Source organism: Ictidomys tridecemlineatus, chromosome 10 (genome assembly GCF_052094955.1).
Source record: "Ictidomys tridecemlineatus isolate mIctTri1 chromosome 10, mIctTri1.hap1, whole genome shotgun sequence".
Lineage (NCBI taxonomy): Eukaryota > Metazoa > Chordata > Mammalia > Rodentia > Sciuridae > Ictidomys > Ictidomys tridecemlineatus.
In genome coordinates, this window is record NC_135486.1 from 121655246 (window position 1) to 121677059 (window position 21814).

Sequence of the window (21814 nt, forward strand, 5' to 3'; positions counted from 1 at the left end):
CCGGGGTGCAGTGAGTGCTTTCTGATTCACACCCCCCCCATCCCCTGGACTACTCAGGCTTCTTCCCCTCCATGTGGCTTCCCATACCCGGGGAGCTTGGGCATGGCTGGGGTAGGGAACCTCGCTAGGAGAACACTGGACCTCTCGTCTGTCAAGGCTTTTCGTTAACATGAACTCTTGCCTTGTACAACATCTGAAAATTAAAGAAAAAGAATCTGCGTGACAGGAACTTCCAGAGCCTGAGGGAGCCTTCGGTCCAGGGCTCACCTTGCTGCGTCTCTGAACAGGCTGGCAGAGATGGCTTCCGGAAGGTGATGGAGAGGGAAAGAAGGGGAGCCCCCTGCCTCTGTGCTCAGAAGAGCTCTCACTCCTGCTCTGGAACTTGCGAGTTGGACCCCGTGACCCCTCTCTAAAGCCAGTTTGCAGCTCCCCTCCCCTGCCCTCCTGCGCACCTGAGCTCGCCTGTCACAGCCCTGTAGGGACATCCTTACTTCTGACAGGACCTAACAAACAAGGGCTGGGCCCTTAGCTCAGGCCCCTGGGTACCTGCCCAGCTGTCCTGAGCACATATGGGTACCTTCCACACCCAACTCCTTTCTGGTCCTGGATTCTGCCCCAACCCTGAGGGATGGTGGGGCCACAGGGCCCAGCCAAGTACAGAAGGGCCACAGGGCCTTGGCATGGCTGTGGGCAGGCCTGGCCCCTCTCCGCTTGAGGTCCTTCAGTTGAGAGGTTTCTAATGAATCTTCAAGGGACCCCACAACCAGGAGAGTACCCTGTACAGATTCACAGCCAGGATACCTGGGGCTTTGCCCACGTGCCCTCCTGGGGACAGGGAGCTGGCTTCTGCACATCCACATTCTAGAGTCCTAGGTGGGCCTGTGGAAAGGGTCTGAGTCAGGTCTCTGCTTCCTTTCCTCCATGAGAACAGCCTCACTGTGAATCTGTCTCCCCCTCAGCACTGGGAGAGGGGGAAACTGGTTTGGATTTCTTTTGAGCCCCCTTGGGCACTGATTGAAATTGATCAAGACCTTAAGTTAGCTCTCCTGTGGACATACTTCTTAAACACGGAGCATTTCTTATTGCTTACTGACTAGATTTTAAAAAGAGGTTCATCATTTCTGGGCCCCAGATCTGGGGCCCCCCAGCAATGGATTCTGAGGCATTTTACAGTTTTCATACCATCTACTCCTCCTTCCCTGAGTGTCTTTGAAACCTAGAATCTGTATCCTGCTAGACTGGCCTCACTTAGCTATCTTCACAGCCGGCTCTACAGCCTGGGATTGGAAAATGTGCCTGAGCCTGTGTATTCTGTGGTGTAGCGATGGGGCAGGAAGCCAGGCTCTGAGCTTGCCTCTCCCTTCCCTGGTGCTGGCTCTGGCCATTGCCTTGTGCTCACCCCCAAAGCACAGAGTACTTTCCACCCACCCAAAGCTGCAGGAAGGAAGGAGCATGCGGCCATCTGCAGGGTGCAGACATTCAGGTGTCATGTGGTTTGGACATGCTGTCTGGGGTCTGGGGACCACAGTGGGAATTGGTTTGGTCTCGTCTCCCAGGCACAGGAGCTAGACGTCTGTGCCCTTTCTCCCCACCATCCACACTTGGGCCCCTTGCTGTGCTCATCTTCTGCCCTGCTGGACATCAGGTTTCTGAGGAGTGACACAGATACCCACTGATGCCTGGGTCTACACCTTAAGGAAGATGCTCAGAATTTCAGTTCTCTGTCTTTCCAGCACATTCTGAGCATTTGTACATATCAGGCAAGAAATCAGACTTAAGGGCTTTTTCAAAGACCTACCTCCCTATAGAGACCAACAAAAATAGTGCTGGTCCTCATAGCAATGACTACTGCGTTGATATTGTTTGCTAGCAACTGAATAATCAGCGAACAAATTAAGGTAACCGGTGTCCGCCCGTGTAGGAAAGGCGAGCCGTTTTGGCTACAAAGGATAGAGTCCTGGTTGTGCTGGGGAGCAGGGTCCTAGGTGGGCCTGTGGGAAGGGTCTAAATCAAAGGAAAGCTCTAGAAGTCTGACCCTGGTCACAGGGGAGGTACAAAAGGAGGAGAACTGAAGGGGTGGAGGGGAACTGGAGGCAGCCTGGGTCTTTTCATTAGGCTGTACATTGCCTTTTGGGGGACTCTGGAAGGTTCTCCCACCTGATCCTTACAGGGGGCCTGGAGCTGGGCACAGCGAGGCCATTTTAACAGTTCTGCAGATAGAGGCACTGAGGTGTCGGTGGTGTGAGTTACACACAGTGTCACTTGGGCTACGTGGCTAGAACACTCCTTGCTTCTGAAATCCCCTGGGACTTCCCTCAACCCAGGGTACAGAAGCCTCGAGGACCCTGTTCCCAGAAGACTCTTGCCTCTCCTGCTTCCCCAGGAGTCACCTGCCTCGGCTGGGGGCTGACTGACAGCTGCCTCTGGCTGCAGCCAGCCCTGGCCTGGGTGGGGAGGTCACTGTGTGTGCTGCAGGCTGGCCTCTTCCTTCTCAGCTGCAAGAGCCAGAGGATGTTAAAAAATGTCCCTGAGTAGCCAGCCCCAGGGCTGTGCTGGGAGGGGTGGCATGTGCTGGGGCCCTGTAGGCACGCTGGTGAGGTGCCGGGGGAGAGGGAGCAGCTGCCAGGCTCCAGATGGCCAAGACCCCAGGGGACTTCCGGGGTCACCATCCAGTCAATGCTGTGACACCCACCAACGGCCCAGAGCCAGTCGATAGCCATCCTCATCTCCCGGCCGCCTCGGAAGTGGATTTACAGCGACATGATAAAAATGAGGCTGTGTGATCAATGGATCCCTGGACGTCTCCTCCAGGAGACACCGACGTATATTGTAACAAAACTTTATTTTCCTCTGAAAATTGCCTACATGATTAATATGGCCTGACACAGCCCAAGCTGTTCCGCATAAAAAACAGCCTTTCCTGGCTTCCTCCTCGGGCTGCCCCCACCCGCCGCCCTTCCTCTCCTTCCTCGGTTCTCCCTGCTCAGGGAGCTCTGTGTGGCTCTCACGGGGAGGGTGCTACTTGGCTTTGTTCTGGGCTGGCACTGCAGTGGCTGAGACTGAGCATGAACAAGATCCAGGGCTGTCTGGACCCAGCAGTGCTCCTGGGACAGCCGTGACAGGGCTCCCGGCTCACTCCTCCCCACACCACCTGCCACGCACCAGAGGGCACAGCCCAGGTCCAGCCTGCCTGGGGCAGAGGGATCTTGCCCTCTAACTCTGTCCTCGAGCTGCTGTGGTGGCCTGGTGCTCCTGCCCTGGAAAGTTTCGGAAGAGTGGCCCTGGGCAGCACACTCCCCAGGCAGAGGCCCCTGCCTCTGCTGGACGTTGGCAGATGTGTGTCCCCTCTGGAGTGGCATCTCTGGGAGGGCAGGCAGCACTGTTGAGTGCTGGGCCCACCAAGGGCCCAGATATGGGAGGAATAGACCCTGGAGCTCAGATCTGAGAGCAGATAGTGCATTTTGGAGGTGAGGAGAGTACTGCTGCATGAGGGGGGAGCCGGACTGGGAAGGGAGGACATCCCAGGGCGTGTTAGGCCGACTGCCACCGTGGGGCTGGGGACATGCTCTCCAGAGGAGGGTCCTGGGCATTGCTGCTTCCATTCCAGCAGTCCTTGGGCGGGGGCTCTGGGCCCAGGGGTCATTGCCTAGGTGGAGCATAGAGTGTCTAGTTCAGGACACTCGGGCTCCAGAAGGGGGCTCTGGGCGGGCATGCACCAAAGCTGGGCCAGGAGGTATGGGGTGCGAGGGGGATACGGGTAGGACAGGTGGGTATGGACCGGAGACTGATGCTTCCCCTTTGCTTTGGGGGCACAGACATGGAAAAGAAGACCTGAACCCTGGGTACTCCCCTCCTTGGGTTTCACTCTCAGTTCTTAGACAAGGGAGGCCTGGAGGGACCCATGGTGCTGGCCTTGGGAGCGCTGTGTGATGGAGTGGCTGGATCCTCCCGTGTCCAGTGGTGCAGCACGACCTTCCCGCTTCTTCTGACCGGCTTCCCCTTCTCTGTCCCCAGGTGTAAGGAGCTCAAGTACTCCAAGGAGCTGCCCCAGATCTCCATCATCTTCATCTTCGTGAACGAGGCTCTGTCGGTGATCCTGCGCTCGGTGCACAGTGCCGTCAACCACACGCCCACACACCTACTCAAGGAGATCATCCTGGTGGACGACAACAGTGACGAAGGTAGGCCCAGCTGCCTGCGGTGGTCCATGTCGCCTGGATGGAGGTGCCACCTTCCTTCCCAGGATTGCTCCTGGAGCACCGAGGGAGAGGGAGGTGCTCTGGAGGGAGAGTCTGGGCTGACACTGGTTCCTTACTGGTCGACTTCCTGGGACTCTTAAAATACGGGCCAGGGTCTAGAGCAGTCTCCCTTTCTCTTACATAAAAGAGTGATGGTGAAGGCCTGAATACCTCCGACCCCCGCTCCATTGTTCTTTTCTAAGAAGTGGATAACTAATTCTGTCCTGTTCAGGAACTGCTCATCTCAATCAGAATGGCCTTCTGGGCCATTGGGCCCAAAGCCACCATGGGTCAGAGAGAGCGGTGTTTGTAGGTCGTTTGGAATTCAGCACTACTGGGAGCAGTTGATCAATTTAAAAAATGAAACAAGCAAATACCAGGTGGCAAAGCCAAATTTCCCTGGAGGTCCTGGGAGACGAGGTGCGCAGTGAGGAAGGTGGGCATTGCGGAGCGGGCCTCTCTGTTGGTGCCTGGCCCGTGTAGGCACTGTGCCTGCTGCAGGGAGGAAGCCCGCAAGCTCTCCACAGCCAGGACAGCCAGCAGTGAGCCCACCTGACGGCCGGGGGCTGCCTCTGAGCAGCCGCAGGACAAGGAGAGAACACCCCTGCTTCCAGCGTGCTGCAGAAGGGTCACCCCGCCAGGCACTGGGGTGGTGAAGAGGGCAGCTGTGGGGGTCCTGTTTATATCCCGGTCACCTTCAGGAGCTGAGGCCGCTCTGCCCCTTCTAACAGCCCGCTGTTCCCGGGGGCCACGAGTAGCAAGCTGGGCACTCTGCCTTCTCTGGACCTCAGGTGGCTTGTGGACGCTGTCACTGGTGGACTCTCTTCCCTGGTGTCTTCCTTCATGTTGGGCCATCTTATTATCCGTGAGACCTGACATTGGTGGTCTTCTTGGGAGGAAGAAGTTCTTCCAGGATTGAAGCTTCTGAATCATCGGGCAGGTCTCTCCTGACCTGACCTGGGCCCTCTGCAGGTTCCGTGCTGTGCATCAGAGCTGGCCTCCGGCCACTTCAGCAGTACTCACAGGCACCTCCTGAGACCCCTGGCCTGTGCCCCTCCTGGGACCCCGTCCTGTACCCATCCTGCTGGCTGAGTCCTGCTGGTTCTCAGGTGTCCCCAGTGTGTCCCCTCCTTTGCAGCCCCTGAGGGCGTCCCTGCTGGCCATAGTGCTCACTAGCTGTGACTTTGGGGCGTCTCCTCAGCTGGGCTCCCCGTGCTTGGTGGACTTTGCTTCAGGGCCCAGCTAGTGGATCTTCGGTGAGTCTCACCCAGTGAGGAGATGGGTGAGGAAGCCCAGGAGGCAGGGGCTGTGGCCATGCAGCTGGAGGTGGCACAGACAGCTGGAAACCCCGAGCTGGTGACTGCCAGTCAGGCTGCACTGGGCTGAGGATCCCGCTAGGTGCCTCCCTGAGAGGAAGCTCATCAGGGCCAGCAGAGGAGGGATGGGAAGGCCAGGCGGGCTGGGAAGGCCAGGCGGGCTGCTGGTGCAGGCCAACACTTGGTGCCCTGTGCTCAGCAGGGGTCTTGGGCTGGGCTGTCCTGGAAGCAGATCCCGAAATCAAGATCTCGGTGCAGAGGGCTCATTTGGACGCGAGGACAGCACCAGGAGCTGTGGGGCTGTGGGGAGCGGGAAGGGGGGGGAAGGCAGCCCCCAAAGACGGTGTGTAGCAACAGGCACAGAACCCCAATGGGCAGTGCCAGGAGCCATGCCAGCTGCCCCAGGGTGAGCCTGCATCAGGAGCCACGGCGCTTAGGCCCCTTCATCACTAGGTGCTGTAGCAGCAGATGTTTCTGGGGCTCACCACGAGCAAGCTCCACTTCCAGAGCCCTGTGAGGACCAGGGGTCAGAACAGGCAGGCCCTGAGTCCACTCTGGTTCCAGTTCAGGTCTGAACAAAGACGATCCGTGGTGCAGAGGGGGAGCAGAGGTCCTAGGGCCAGTCAGACCTCCAGGCCCATCCCTGTCCCCTCTGCCCTGGCCCCTCAGTACCCAGGGCCGGAGTTGGCTCTGCTAGCACCATTGCTTCCCATTTCCTGGTCTAGTCTCCATATTTTCTCCAGAATGCCTTCTCTCTAACTAGAGGAAGAATTTATTTACTTTTTATTTTATTGAGATGTGCTTTTGTGCCGAGCATTATCAAGTGTTGTAAATGTTCTCATCTACGTGAAAAGCCCCCCACACTGTAATCATGGAATCGAATTCCTGCCAGACATGAGTTTTGTGTATGTAGAAAGACTAGGAGTTTATTTTCTCAAGTCTTGTCTGATAATGGTCTTTTAAAATCACCGTGCACAGTGACCATTCCTCTTTGTGTTCTTCATAATATTTGGTTTATGCCTCTTGTGTTGGTTTCTCTGGCAGCTACCGATGGTGTCTGCACGCCCTTGTTATTAGTGGTGGTGGTGATCACCATGTGATGCCCTCTTTATCTTAAAAGCATCCCTTTTTTTTTTTTTGCCCTGAATTTAGTTCTTCTAACATTAATATTGCCATCCTTGCCTTCCTTCCGCTCAAGTTTGATTAAAACGTTACTTTTCCAGCCTAACTGTTTTGTTTTCTAAACTTAAAAGTAATGCATGTTCTTTGCAGGAAAATATGAATATATGGAAAAGGAAATATAATGGGAAAAAGCAAACACTGAAGAAACTGGCCAGAGGCAGCTGCTCCTTCACATGCCCTAAGCCTTCTTAAATGCCATCTTACATAGTGAAGATCACGGAGTATAAACAAGTCCATTCTCGGCTTTTCTCTCTCTGACGTATAAGCATGATCAGTTCCCATTTTATTAAAAAAGTGTGAAGGCATCATTTCAATGAGGTTAGAGTGGCCTTTCTCTGGTTGCACGAGGCCATGGTCCAGCTTGGCCCGGGGGTGGGTGAGAGGAGCCAGGTGACTACATCGGCCCAGATGAGACGGGACGGCTGCATTTCCGTTGTTAGGGTGCTTGGTGGTGATGATAAGTCCCATTTCATTCAGCAGCAAATGGAAGTGGCTCAGGCAAAATGGCCAGGGCCGCTACTCAGTCGAGCGTTTGCTCACCACCCTGGTCATGTCTGGGCCGCGGGCACATCTGACAGTTCCTGCGGCTTCTTAGCTGGTGCAATTATCTTGGGTGCTGCCACAGTTCTCTGACTCTGCTGGGACTGTCTTGGCAGCTGCCCTTCCTGTCCCTTAGCTGCCTGCTGCCCTTGGGATGCTCAGGATTCTCAGGATCAGGACACCAGGGGAGGTCCCCGCTCTGTATGCCTTTGCCCAAATCGTGCCTTGCAGCCCAGAACTGCTCCACCCCTCCCCGTGCTCCGCACAGAGTGTCCTGACTCCTGGTGGCACCTGGAGCCTTGGAACTGGCACTCAGCCGGACCGTGGCCCCTGCCCTTCTCCCCTCAGCCTTGGAAGTGGCTTCTTGCCCTCATTTCCTCTCAGCAGGAGGCTTCACCCCTAAAGACCGGAAGCCCTTCCCACTCTTACGCTGCCTCTGAGTTCTCCACCTGGGTTTTGATCTAGGTCCTCAGCCTTGTTTTGCCCCCTTTTTCTTTGGAGTCACTGGCGAGGGGACATCCAGGTGCATGGAGCTATATGGGCCATTATGTTTTACATCCCTGTCATTATTTCATGCCTGGACATCTTTTATTTATTTTCCCTTTTCTAATTGAGGTCAAATGCATCACTGCAAAGTGTAGAATTTGGTGGCTTTCCGTGGGTTCACCACTTTCTAATTCCAGAAGATTTCCAGTGTTCCCCCAGAGAAACCCCATACCTGGTATCCCCCAAAATCTCACATGTAAAACAGTGCAAGAAGGTTTGGAGGAGAAATGATTGGGTTATAGCCTTAACCTAACCCGTGGATTGATCTCTGATGGGATTAGCTGGTGTTAATTGGAGGCAGGTGGAGTGTGGCTGGAGGAGGTGATTCTCTGGAGGTGTGGCTGTGGGGTAGATATTTGTATCTGATGAGTGAAATCTCACTCTGCTTCCTGATCTTCATGTGAGCTGTTTCCCTCTGCCTCACTCTTATGCCCTGATGTCTTGGTTCACCTTGAGCCCCAAGGGATGGAGCCAGCCTTCTATGGACTAAGATCTCTGAAACTCTGAGCCCCTAAATACCCTTTTCTCCTCTACAGTCGTGCTGGTTGGGTCATTTAGTCATAGCAGCATAAAAAGCTGACTAAAGTGGGTTGTTCCTACTGTTTGGCTGTTAGGAATAGTGGTGCCCTGAACATTCAGGTGTCAGTCTCCGTGTGGACATGTTTTCAGTGTTCTTGGGGACATACCAGGAGTGGCCTTGCTGGGTCTTGAGAGACCTAGGTTGACTCTCTGAGAAACCATTAGACTCTTTTCTGTAGCAGCAGCACCATTTCACACTCCCACCAATGACATGCAAGGGTTCCATTTCCCACATCCTCGACCACACTTGCTACTTTCTTTTTCTAAAACATTAAGGCCATCCTCATGGTCATGGGTTGGCATCTTGTGGTTTTGATTTGCATTTCCCTAAAACTAATTGTTAGAGCCTCTTCCCATGTGCTTATTTGCCATTGGTCTACCTTTTTTGGAGAAATGTGCATGTGAGTCCTTTTCCTTTTTTAAACATTTGTGTCTCTATTGTTGATTTGTAATTGCTCTTTATATACCCCTACTCTCCCTTATCAAAAATATTCTACAAATATTTTCGCAAGTGTGTTTTCAAATGTTTTCCCTTGTGTGGATTTTCTCCATGTTCTTGATAGTGTCCTTTGATGCACTGAAGTTTTTCATCTTGATTAAATACAGTTTGACTATTTTTTTTGGGGGGGTTCTTGAACTGTTGCTGACATGTCTAAAAACCTGTGTCTTCACCCAGGTCACAAAGACTTACATTGATGTTATCTTCTAAGAGTTTTATAGTTTTAGCTCTTACATTTGGGTATTTGTCAGTTGTGAGCTAATTTTTATATATGGTTTGAGGTAGAGGGCCAAGTCCATGTTCCCCACAGGGGTGAGAGTTCTCCCACCAACATTTGCTGAAGAGACTCTTCTTGCCCAGCATCTTTGTCAAACCCATCTGGCTGTGATTGTGAGGGTATGTCCACACTCTCACTGCTGCTTTATGGCCTGGTCTATTCCTAACCCTTGGTAACTGCTCTTTGGTGATACCTTTTTAAACTGGTAAATGTGAGTCCTTCATCCCTGTTCTTCTCTTTAAAAGCGATCTTGTCTGTTCTGGGTCCCTGCATGCACCGTGAATCGTAGGACCCAAGCAGACATTTCTGCAGGAGAAGGTGGTTAGAAGTGTTTCAGGGAATGCGGTGGATCTACCGGCCTGGGAGTGCTTCCGTCTTGATTTTAAAATTCTGAGAACACAGACATCTCTCTGTTTAGATGGTTCTTCCTTAATCTCTTCCAACAATGTTTGATAGCTTCCAGTATCCAAGTCTCACAATTCTTTGGTTAAATTTATTTCCTAAGTATTTTATTCCTTCCGAGGCTAGGATAAACGGAATCTTTTCTTTATTTTCAGTTCAATGCTAGAGTATAAAAATACAAACCAATTTTTGCATATTGATCTTGTTTCCTTTATCTTTGCTGAATTTATTAGCTCCAACAGTCCTTCCTTTGGTGGACTCCTTAAAGCTTTCTGTGTGTGTGTTGGGAGGGGTGTATGTGTGTGTATATATATATATATGTATGTGTGTATGTATGCATGTGTGTGTATGTTTTTGTGTGTGCGCATGTGTGTGTATGTATGTGTGTGTGTGTGTGCATCTGTGTATGTGTGTATGTATGTGTATATGTGTGTATGTGTGTGTGCATGTGTGTGTATTATGTATGTGTGTAGGTGTATGTGTGTTGTGCATGTGTGTGTATGTATATGTGTGTGCATGTGCGTGTATGTGTGTGTATGTGTATGTGTGCATATGTATGTGTGTGTATTGTGTGTATGTGCGTATGTGCATGTGCATGTATGTGTGTGTTTGTGTGTGTATGTGTATATGTGTGTATGTGTGTGTATGTGCGTGCGTGTGTGTGTGTGTGTGTGTGTTCGTGTCATTTTCAAACACTGATGATTTGCGTCTCACTGTCTCATCTGGAGGTCTTTGATTTCTTTTTGCTCCACTTTTCTGGCCCCTCTAGGAACCCTGTGAAATGTGCTTATTAATACACACCTCTTCTCCTGCCAGGTCAAGGATAGGAACGCTGCCCCAGGTGCTTTCCCAAGAGTTGACCAAAGCGCCTTCTGGAGGAGACAGCTGAGTCCCAAGTAGCCCAGAAGCGTGGGCAGGCTGCCCGGAAGCTTGCGGCGGGGTCACTGTGTGTGCCGGTCACTAGATAAAAGGCAAAAATACGGCCAGATGGAGTGGCTGCCCTGTGCTTTCTGTCCTGAGTCACCAGGGCCTGCTGCCTACCCCAGGAGGTCAAGGCAGATCACATCAAGAGAGGAGGAGTGTCCTTGGCAGACGAGGCAGCCTGCACAGGAGGAGGCCTGTGGTCAGACGTCCAGTGAGCAGGCAGGAGTGGGAGCTGGAGTCCTGAGGCACGTGTGGCCACTTACAGGGAGGCATGTCTGCAGGAAGGACCTCTGCTGCCCGGCCTTGGCCTGTGCCCTTCTGCCCATGCCCTTCTGCTCGCTGGGGCCTGGCCTCCCGCCTCCCTCTCCTGTGCTGCATCCATACCGTCCCCTTCTGGTCCGTGGGCCTAATTTGATAAATCACAGTAGCTAGAAGCCTCCCTGGAAGGCCTGCAGGGTGGGCAATTGGGAGGCCATGCACGTCTGCAGAGGCCTGTGTTTTGCGTGTGGCATGGCCTGCTGCAGGTGCAGCGCCTTCCGGCAGGAGTGTGATGACCAGCTCCTTGCTCTTCATCTTCACTGCTTGTCGGAAGAGCCCAGGTCTCCGAGTCCTAACTCTGTTCCCACTTTCTGGAAGCCCGCGGAGTCTTCAGTCTCCCCAGAGCTTTGACTTTCACAGTGATGAGCCTCCGCGGGAATCAGTCTTGAGCCATCAGACTGGACATCTGGTGGCTTCTCTCTGGAATCTAATGTCCATCAGTTTGGGGAAATTTCCTTGGGGTTTTAAATGGGCAGTCCCTCCCCATTCCCTCTGTTCTGATTCAGCATCTCCTGGGATCCTGGGAACTCCCAAGGTCGACCCCTCGTTTCCTTATCTTTTCGGGTCTTTTTGCTCTTTGTTTGTTCTTGTCAGTTTTATCTTTCCTTCCACTCTTCAGTTTTTGAAATTCTTGCTGGGGCACTTTTACTTCCAAGTGACCATCTCACCTTCTGAAGGTCCTACTTGCAGCCTACTGTCCTTGTTTGATGGAAGCAGTCGTCTTTGCAGCCCTGGGGGACGCCCAGCCCGCCTTTGTTTTGTTTTTAGGCTTTTCCGCCGACACAGTCTGTGCCCAGGTGCCTTCTGCTGTCCGTCCTCCATCTCCCATTGTCCGTGTGGAAGGCGTCCTCAGAGGCCCCCGGGTGCCAGCTTGTGGGGATGTCACCAACTGGGCCCACACCCCCCAGGAGCTGGGGAGGGGAGTTGTGGGATGGAGCAGGAGCTTGCTTTAAGAAGGTAAACTGGGGTTTAGGGGGCAGACGGTGCTGGTGGTCACCCAATTGTGTGAATGTGCCGAGTGGCCCTGGATCGTGCACCTCTAATAGTTAAAATGGTCAATTTCACGATCTGTCCGTTTATCAGTTTTAGAAGGGATAATTAGTTGGATTTGGGGCTCTGGATGTGGGGCCATGTGCGTGGGCTGCAGGTGAAGTGGACATGGGGTCACAGTGACCCCTACCTCTCAACCCCCTCTGCTATACCTCCCTCCCTCTGCTTCTCCCTCATCCCTCGTCTGGGAGGTACTGGGGCTGCCAGCCGCCCACTGCAGGTTCCCTGAGCTGCCCTGAGGTGGGGTCCGCTCCCCATGGTGGGCTGGGGACTGGCTGTCAGACTGCTGTGGTGTACAGAGTATTGTCATAATTCCTATTTTGTTTTAGGGATTATTGATCTTGTACTGTGCCTAGTTTATGAATCAAACTTCATTGTATCTATGCGTACATAAGAAAAGGCCCAGTGTTGGGGCATGGCATTCTCCAGGGTGTCTAGAACATGTCCCCCATGATGAGGGGCACTGCTGTCCATGGAGGAGGCCGACTGACCTGATAGCTCTAACTCATTCATTGACACCTTACGTCACCCACACCAGGAAGCCCTCCAGGATTTCCCAAGTGTGATTGAACTAGGGCCTTTCATCTCTGCTCCCTGGCCTCAGTGCATCATTTGGCAGAGCACTGACCACGCAGTGCCCCTGTCCATCTGAAATGTGAGACGTTCGATGGCAAGACCCATTGTCCTCTGCCCTGCGCCCAGGGCTGGCATGCTGCTCGGTGGCGAGTGCCGGATGAGCTAAGCTCAGGTGCACAGTGCACAGATTTCCCTTGTCTCTGGCATTGTTCTGGAAGCTTCTGTGTTTGGCACCATTGTACGTATTTCGGCTTCAGCAGGTTTGCTATTTTGGTGGGGGTCTGAGATGCCATCTGCTAGGGTTTGGGTCTGGGAGGACCCCGGAGGCCCACGAGCCAGGGGCTCGGTCTGCAGCTTGTCACTGTTGGGGGGTGGACCCAGAGTGGTGGTGTCAGGTCACCGTGCAGAGGGGAGTGAGGCCCAGCCTCCTTCCTCCTTCCCTCCTCCTCCTCTTGGCATTCCGACCACGAGGCTAGTGGTTTGGCTCTGCTGTGCCCTGCCACCAGGACCAGACTTCCAAAGCCACGGGCCAAATAAGCCTTCCCTCTTTACAAGCTGGCCATCCCAGGCGTCGGTCTCAGTGACAGAGAGATGACAATACAAGCTAGGCCACCACCTGTCCCCAGTGTCACCCTGCAGGCTTTGTGGTAACCTGCCTTGCTGTGACATTGCCACGTAGAGGGAGCACTGATCCGAGTCTTTGCCTGGTGGCACTCACAGGCTGAAAGCAGAACGGCCCGGTGTCCCCTCCGGCCTTCCATCAGGGATGTGGGAGAGGCGCCCACCTGGCACCGCTGGCTGCCCTTCCTGGTGTACACTTGCAGGATGGGAGGATCTTGTGTTCTGGGGAGATAACCTTCTTCCCTGTTGGGGAAGTTCTGAGTGACAAGCCAGGAGACACCTTGTTATCACACTGCCACACACTTGGCCGGTCCCTTGTGCGAACCCCGCCTGCCCCTCCTAATCAGAAGCAAGTCTTGTTTTTGCCTCCAATCAGATCCCAGCAACACGGCCACGTCTGCTCATGGCCTGTCATCCCAGACAGTGAGGCGTTCACACTGCGCTCCGTGTGCTGTGGGTGGTGGGGAGGGGGGGCGAGGCGGGCCGTGCACACCCTGCACGGGAGATAAGGGGGAGCTCCAACCTGCGCTGCACATGCCACGTGGCCCCACAAACAGAAGAGTAGAAACAACCAGAAATAGTCTGAAATCAGCGCAGATTCATAGGGAGTCACAGGATGATACAGGGAGTTAGTAGAGTCTTCACTTAGTGTCCCCCCTGTGGGGACATCTTACAAACAGTCACAACCAGGAAATTATCTCAGGTACAATCCAAAGGGCTTATTCTGAGTTCACCAGTTAATGCATGCGTGTGTGTGCACACGTATGTGAGAGGGCGCTCTCTTTAGTTTTTATCACGTGTAGACTTGTGTATCCACCACTGTGACCAGATGGCTCCCTCCTGCCACCTCTCTGTGGCCTACCACCCGGCCACCACTCACCTGCTCTCATCCCCGTGGCTTTGGTATTCCGAGGATCCTCTGTAAGTTGACCCACCGAGTTGTGACCTTTGAGCTGTCTGAGTGCACACGTGGTCCTCTGGACAGACATTCCCCGGCTCCTCTGTGCCTCCGGTGGCTTCTCCTAATTCTCTGTCATGTGGCGTTGGCTCACATGACAACCTGGGCGCTCACCTGTCCCGGGACCTTTGCGTTGTTTTGCCTGAGCACCTTCACAGAGGAGGCTGCTTGGAGCGTTTGCAGGTAACTATTTGTGTGAAATGCATTTTCTCAGGAGTCCATGTTCAGAGTGCAGGTGTGGGTCTCAGGGGTGACGCATGTTCTGATGGTCCCTTTGGTCATTTATTCCATTTATGTGAAAAGTTCCTGCTTTGGCCTTGGGGACCACATGGCACCGCATTCCAGCAGAACCAGGAGATCATCCAAAAAGTGGGTTGACAGTGTGGCGCTGGTGATCAGACCCTGAGGTCCCCTAGACAGGGTCCATGACACAGGAATGCTAGCGGGTCATACGGAGCCCTAGGATGGAGCAGGGGCCAGCCAAGGCCGTCTCAGACTTGCCTCTACCCTGTTGGCTTGTAGACCCAGTCCTTGTAGAGGAAAGACGGCTGCTGGTGTGGCCCAGAGTCTGTATCTTACAGCTTCAGCTTTTGAGTAGAGACAGGTCTGTTTCTCCAGAGAAAGGAAGTGGGGTTCCATCTAGAACAGGTCCCCCTTGGACCTATGGATGATGGCCAGGGGTACATGGTCAGGAACAGCCTCATCATACCCCAGTTACCACGTGTCCATCAGGCAGCACCTCTAGACAACAAGCTGGGTGTGAGCAGGGTGGACACGCTTGCTGTGGGCTTCTACTGTGCACAGGGACAGCGTGGGCTGTGGCAATGTCACAAGGACCCTCAGCTACAGTTAACGCAAGCTGGGGTGGTTAATGTCCTCTTTGTGAAGGACGAGGCCATGGGTTGGACCCGGGAGAGTTGGCACTGTTGACATGGGAGGCAACAGCAGCCAGAGGAAGTGTCTGGGTGGAGGTCCAGAGGCAGAGGGGCTTGGGACACACAGGGCTGTACAAATGGGAGTCCAGGAGCCATGATGCAGGGGCAGATGGCCGCTGTGGAGAGGGCCCCATCAGAGACATGGTCTGGCTGGGTCCCAGGATTGAGGAGGGGCTATCCTTGATGGGCAAAAGCAGGAGGAACAGAACAGAAGAGCCAGGGACGTCTCAGTCCTGGATGGGGAGAGGTGATGTCCCCAGAGCTCATGTGCAGGAATGTTCGGAGGGGAGGTGATTCGATTATGAGCGCCATAGCCTGATCGGTGGATTAATCCATTTGATGGATTGATAATTTGAATGGATTAATGGGTGGTGGCTGGAGGAAATAGGTAGCTGAGTGCCGCAGTCTGGCAGGGCACAAATAACCGAGCTGCCACAAAGCCCTGTAGGTTCAAACAGCATCTCTTTATTCCTGAACTCTCACCCGCACTCTACACACAGTTCCCGGGATCACACTCCCTCCACCGGGCTCTGCACACCAATTCTCCCGGAACCCTGCGAGAACTCAATGGGAACTCCAAAGTAGCGGGCACCCAAGGCAGCAGGATCTACCCTAATCCTGGAGCCGCCCTATTCCCGGAGCAGGGTCACCTTTCAACCATTCCCTCTAGCAAAATGCCAGGCATCATTCCGACTAAACTGTGGCTCTCAACAGCTGAGGGGTGCCCTTGGGACCATACTGTCCCTGGCTCCTTGCACTCAGGCTTCCTCTGCCTCCCCCTCTCCTGAGTCACACAACTCTCCTCCTCCATGCCCTGCCGCCATGATGTTCTGCCTCACGGCTGCTTGGGCCATGGAGTCGGCCAACAGATTGGACCTCTGAAACTGAGGTAGAATACTCTCCTCTTCTGGTGCCCTGGGGGGTGTTTAGTCACAGGGATGACAAGCTGGCTGACACAGGGACTGGGCCTCAGCCTGAGTTCTGGGGGGCAGTGAACCTTACTCAGGCCTCAGTGCAGCCTGATCAGGTAGGAGTGCTTACTGTCCCTGCTAACTGTCCCCTGACTCCATGCGGCACATCAACAGGCATGCTCGGGACCAGGCTGTGGCACTGCCTTCCCCAAGTGTCCCCAGTCTTCGAGTGAATGTGATTGTGTCCCAAGCGTCCTCCCTCCTTCCATCTTCATCTTTTTTCCATGGTGCTCTCTTTGTGCATGTAGATGAGCAGTGCCTCTGCACGTTCTTGCCACACGGTCGGGAGCCTGGGGTGCCAGCTGCTACAGAGGTTTGGTATTCGCAGAGCAGCCAGATGTCCCACCGTGGCACCCCAGGCCACATCTGCTCTGAATGGCTGGTGCCTGTGCTCGTGGCTGTTGTGAGGACCCCAAGTTCTGCAGGCTGCACGTAGAACAGGCTCCGCTGCATAACTGACTTTCACGTGGGCGTGACCGCAGGCCCAAGAGTCCATGCTGCCATTGACCTTGAAGAATTCAGGGGTCTGAATCCAGGGGACTCTGCAAGCTGGAGAAGGGGCAGGGCCAGAGGGCTCGCGTCTCCTGTTGCCCCATCCCCGCTGCCCGGTGTGTTTGAGGAAAACTGGGGAGGAATGGCCAAGCTCCTGGAGACACCCAGTTCTCCCAGGGGCTCTCATTTCTGTGTTCTGTGCTGTCCTTCCTTAATCACTGTGACGCTTGCTGTTTCAAGGCACAGATCTACCAACTTCAGAGCATTCAGAATCGATATCACAGTAAATAAGAAACGTAATGAATGAAAAACACACTCTGGCCTGTGGACAAATTTTGTCCCTTACATTCAGTGTTATTGGGACCAGCGGCAGGTGCAGACTTCCCCGGCCTTTTGACAGGCAAGTGAGGGGATGCTTTTAATTTGGGGGAGCAGCTTGGGGTCCCCACCTCCTGTTGGCGAGGGTCACGCGTATTTGTTGTTTAAAGGGGAGACTGAGTGAGAGAAGCCACGGAGAACCTTCCTTCAGCAAGGAACAGAGGCCACGGCTCCCTCTCCAAGTGCCCTCCGTACAGGCTGAGTGCCGTGTCAAGTGTGGCACTGGGTGTCAGCTCCTCGCGGCTCTCCTTGGTCTTCTTCTCAGTCCTCTTGCTTTCTTTGGCCCTTTCTTTGGTCTCACCGTGGAATCGCCCTGCAGATGCTTCCCTGTGGTCTCCCCGAGAACCTGCCTCCGCTGCATGTCTGTCTGGGCCCTCTTTTCCACTCCGGCTGTCCTCCCTGTCCTCAACAAGTGTGTCACTTAAGCCCGCAAAGCCGGGGGGTGATCGGAGAATGAAACCTGCGTCCTCCCACCTCCTGTGACTTTATCCCTCATCTTTGCGTGTCTCCATATGGCAGTTCCTCTAGCCCAGGATGGCAGGGCCAGCACACTGCCCTGGCAGCAGGTGTCCTGGGATGCATGGCTCTGACGTCACCTGGCCATTGACACCCTCATGATCTGCATGGCCCCTGCTCTGGGAAGCACTGACCACCATCAGTGCAGGGCAGCCCAGCAGGGGAGATGCTGCCTCGGGTCCAGAGCCCAGGCTGGCCAACCTCCCTTGGGCTCCGCCCCTGTCCCCACCCCACCCCACCCCCGCCGTCAGCATGGGTGTCCAAGGCTGCAGATTCACAACAGAATGGGGTTCATCATTCTGGAGCCTCATGCTGGCCTGGAGTAGGATTGTTCACACCCGTGGTCCCCCTGGGAACACACGCGGGTGCTTCAGAGATACTCACAGGAGCCAGTTCTCGGGACAAGCCCAGGTCAGGCCTCAGCAAGGTCACATGAGCAGACGAGCTTGGGATATCATGATGTCACATCCACAAGAACCAGAGGCAGACAGACGATGTGTAGGCTTGTCACTCACAGACTGTGGCCTTGCCAAAGTCACTGGCTCTCTGCCTTTGTCCCTTCAGGCTGCTGTGACAACATACCTTGGACTGGGTAGTTAATAAGTAGCCATCCGCTGTCCGTGGTCTGGAAGACAAGGTCAAAACAGGTTTGATGTGGTGCAGATCTGGTCCCCAACCACCACATTGAGGGATGAGGATCGTCCTATGGGAGTGGGGGGGACACAGACGTTCATGCCATAGCAGCCCCTCTGAGCCTCAGTTTCCTGGTCCATAAAATGGATCTTTCAGAGTCCTTAAGAGGGTGGAAAGACCAGGTGCTGGCACATGCCTGTGATCCCCGTGGCTCGGGAGGCTGAGGCGCAGGATGGTGAGTTCGAGGCCAGCCGCGGCAACTTAGCTGGGCCCTGGGCAGCTCACCAAGACTCTGTCTCAAAGTAAAACATGAAAAATGAGGCTGGGAATGTGGCCAGGCGGAAAAGCACCCCGGGTTCAGTCCCCAGCACCAGGAAAAAAGAGTCCAAAGTGCTGATCCAGGTAAGCGGCCACCTCAGCACGGGCAGTGGTGAGCACCCAGTGAGTGTGAAGACAGGAATCCTGGAGCTTGCAAGGCGGCCTGGAGAAACCGTGAAGGGGGTCTGCTCTGGCCGGGTCCTGCTCCAGAGCCTTCGTGATTAGCTAACATTTTTAGTCAGCTCCGTTGGCAATTTGGGGATATAAATATTTCATTATTGATATAGACAAGCACAGTGTTTGAGATGTCTGCAAAGGACGCTGTCAGGAGAGAGAAGCTTTCCCTGTGAGCAGCCTTGCTCTTGGGGCCTCCCTCTGTGGACACCCTTGGAGGCCATCTGAGGCACCCAGCTATGTGCAGGCATTTGGTCAAATTTACAAAATAAAATTTTTTTTTTCTTTTTCAAAAGATGATTCCCTCAAATTGAAAATAAAACCCAAATTCATGTCTGCGACTTACTGTCTCCATTTGATAAAGAAGAAACCCACGTGTCAAGGGACCAAGGTGTCATCCAAGTTTCTCCCCAACCCCACGTTCTTTTTCAGTTTTAGATGATATTTTAAAAGTTTTGTTTGGTCTTCGCATGCCTGCTATAACACATCTAATTGGCTGGTTACTTTTATTTTAGGCATGGATGTCTTTTCAGGCATACCTGGAAATCCAGGTGTTTCAAGTCTATTTTTTTATGCTCTTCCAAAGCTGATTCTCACATATATAAAACATGAGATTTCTTGGAGAAGAAAAGATGCTTCAGAAGTGTGGAGTGTTCTGATTAATGCCGGTGCTCAAGCCCTGTGTTGAGGTCCATGTCTTCCAAGCTGACTGTCAGAGGCCCCAGCTTCAGTGAGCTGGGAGTTCCCATGGGTCAGCTGAGCTCCGTGTGCGTGAGCGAGATACATGGGCTGGATCTTCCCCTCAGGGACACCTCCTCACTGTCCGGGGGAGCTCAGAGCAGGTCTGGTTGGGAGGACAGGGGTAGCTTTAGTAACCTGTGTGGTATAAAGCACAGGCCAGGAGCAAGGATGCGCCCTGGAGAAGTCCAGGCCCTTAGGTCCTGGGGCGGAAGGTAGCCAACTGACCAGAGTGTGCTTGGGGGCAGTTTCTAGTCAACCAGTTACCAAGGTGGGGACCGAAGCCACATGTCCCAGAATATGTATGGAATCAGATCTTCAGTGAGACCACAGTTTTGAGTCAATCAGCCCACCAACCCGTTTCATACCACATGACTTTTACTGCCCACCTTCAAACTGACAAAGGCCACAGACACAAAGGACCACATACTGTGAGGCTCCATTGTAAGGGAGTATCTGGAGTAGGCCGATTCCTAGAGAAACCATTGGGCTGGGTCAGGAGAATGGGGACCAGTGCTTCAGGGGTTTGCATTTGGCGCTATAGTTCCAGACCTGGGTGGCGGTGATGGCAGCACGACATTGTGAAGGTACTTCACGCCACTGTGCTGTGCATTTTAAAATGGCGCATTTTAGTGACAACAAGAAAGCCATGAAAAAGGACCAATCAGAGATGTTTGGGTTTGTGTCGGGACCAGCTGGGGCCCTGGTCAGCCCCACTCAGGCTGACGGAGGAGGGACAGTATGGGCAGGAGCTGGACAATCACGCTCCCCCAGGCTCCCAGGTGAGGCCCACTCTGAGCAATGCTGGCTTAGAGGCAGGCACTTTGGTTTTGTTTTTTAATTGGAACACGCCATATGTGCACTTTTCTCGTCCCCAGCTGTCACAGCCCGTGTGTTCCCAGCGAGCAGCATGCCCAACCCCAGCAGCTGCTAGCAGTGAGAGGTGTTGGCAGCACGAGTGGCAGGGGGTGGTAGAGGACCTGATGGCAGCGGAAGGAACATGGGTGGGATACAATACTAGGTGCTATCACAGTCCCCCTCGTGGCATTTTTGCTTTCCAGAGACTCAGTTACCTATAGTCTACCTCAGTTAAAAAATATCAAATAGAAAATCCTAGAAATAAGTAATCCACACTTTTCAGTTTGCATGCCTTTCTGAGTAGCCTGATGAGATCTCATGCAGTCTTGCTGTGCGCCTCCTGGGATGTGACCATCCCTTTGTGCAGTGTATCCTTGGTGTATGCACTACCCACCTGTTAGTCATAGCCACCTCAGTTACCAGATAAACCATCATAGTACTGTAGGGCCTGTGTCCACAGAGCCATTATGTTAGTTTAACACTGTCCTTGGTTTCAGGCCTCCACTGGGGTCTTGGAATGCACACCCCTGGAGTAGGACTGCTATTTTAGTAGTAGGGATAGTCAGATGGGAGCAGGAGAGCAGGAGCCAGGAGCGTATGGGGTCCTGACGGAGGGAACAGCCCAGCTGTGAGACTGTTCCGTGTAGGTGCAGCTGGCCATCACGGTCCTAGCTCTGGAAACAGCATGGAGACCCTCATCATTTATGCTGAGGTCATTTCTGATAGGTCCAGTATTTCAACCAATACAGGATAAAAAGGGTCTAGTAGGTAGGAAAGGCCAAGATGGGACCCTGGAACCCATGTGCAGGAGGGTGAGCCGTATTTCACACACGGGGCCAGTTCACGAAGAGCCAGCTAGCCTGTCACCTATGGAGTCAGGCTCTGGTGTGTGTCCACAGAACCCTGGTCCCTTGGAGCCTGTTAGGCAAGTTCATGAGTGGTGGAGTTTCTAGAAACCTTCCTTTGCACCTAGGTGGCTTCTCCTGAGCCTCCACGCCTGAGGGAGAGGTGGGACATTCGGCTGTTCCCCTCAAGGCTCACTAACGAGGGGAGGGAGGAGAGGTAAGCTTCCCCTCCCCCCAGCCCGGCCAGTGTGGCCCCTCCCGGGCTAACCTAGTCCCTGAGAGGAGGGACTCCGCTGACAGCCTACCCTCTAGGTTGCTGAAAGCGGGGCTCTGGAGAGAATGGCCCAGGGACGCTCTGCGCTGGCTCTGTTCTTGTGCCCTCCTTCCACCAGCTCACGCTCCCTGAGCCTGGACGACAGGCTGCCTCACTGTTGAGAGCAGGTGAATTTCCCTCGCCAGCCCCTCCTGGTCACGGGCAGTGCTCGCGTCTTCCCTCCCGACTCCCCCAAATACTGTTTATCAAAATTGTGAGAAACACAGGGATTCCCAAATGGCCCGGGGCCAATCTGATATTGGATTTCATCTAACACTGGAAGGTAAGCATTTATCTCTGCAGAAATAGGTTTTTGTTTTCTTCTCTTGAGTTTGCTGGTAAGAAAATATGAAAACATAGGTGAATGTTTTTCCGGCTGTCCCTGTACTATTGCAGAAGGGTTTCTTCTGTGGAGGGTGATGGCCGACCTTAGGGGACGGGCGTGACATTTCTAAGCAATCCCAGCTTAGCTTGGCTCCCATGGGAACCTGGGGGCTGGTTTCAGGAGGTCAACCTGTGCACTCGCTCACTCTAGGGTGGACTTGGGCTCTTGCACCCCACCCTCACCCCCAGTGGATTCTCTCCTCTCCAAACCTCAACAACCCAGAGCCCTCCAG

At 53.7% G+C, this 21814-nt stretch overlaps 1 protein-coding gene across 4 annotated transcripts in view; it reads left to right on the plus strand.

The window, feature by feature from the left end:
* The window catches only part of Galnt17 (polypeptide N-acetylgalactosaminyltransferase 17), a 355262-nt gene that overhangs the window by 179465 nt on the left and 153983 nt on the right, over positions 1 to 21814 (plus strand). For all 4 annotated transcript variants that reach the window (XM_078023947.1, XM_078023950.1, XM_078023948.1 and 1 more), the window contains exon 3: positions 4015 to 4181. In XM_078023947.1, the coding sequence (XP_077880073.1) occupies positions 4015 to 4181 (167 nt within the window). The remainder of the gene's footprint in view (positions 1 to 4014; positions 4182 to 21814) is intronic.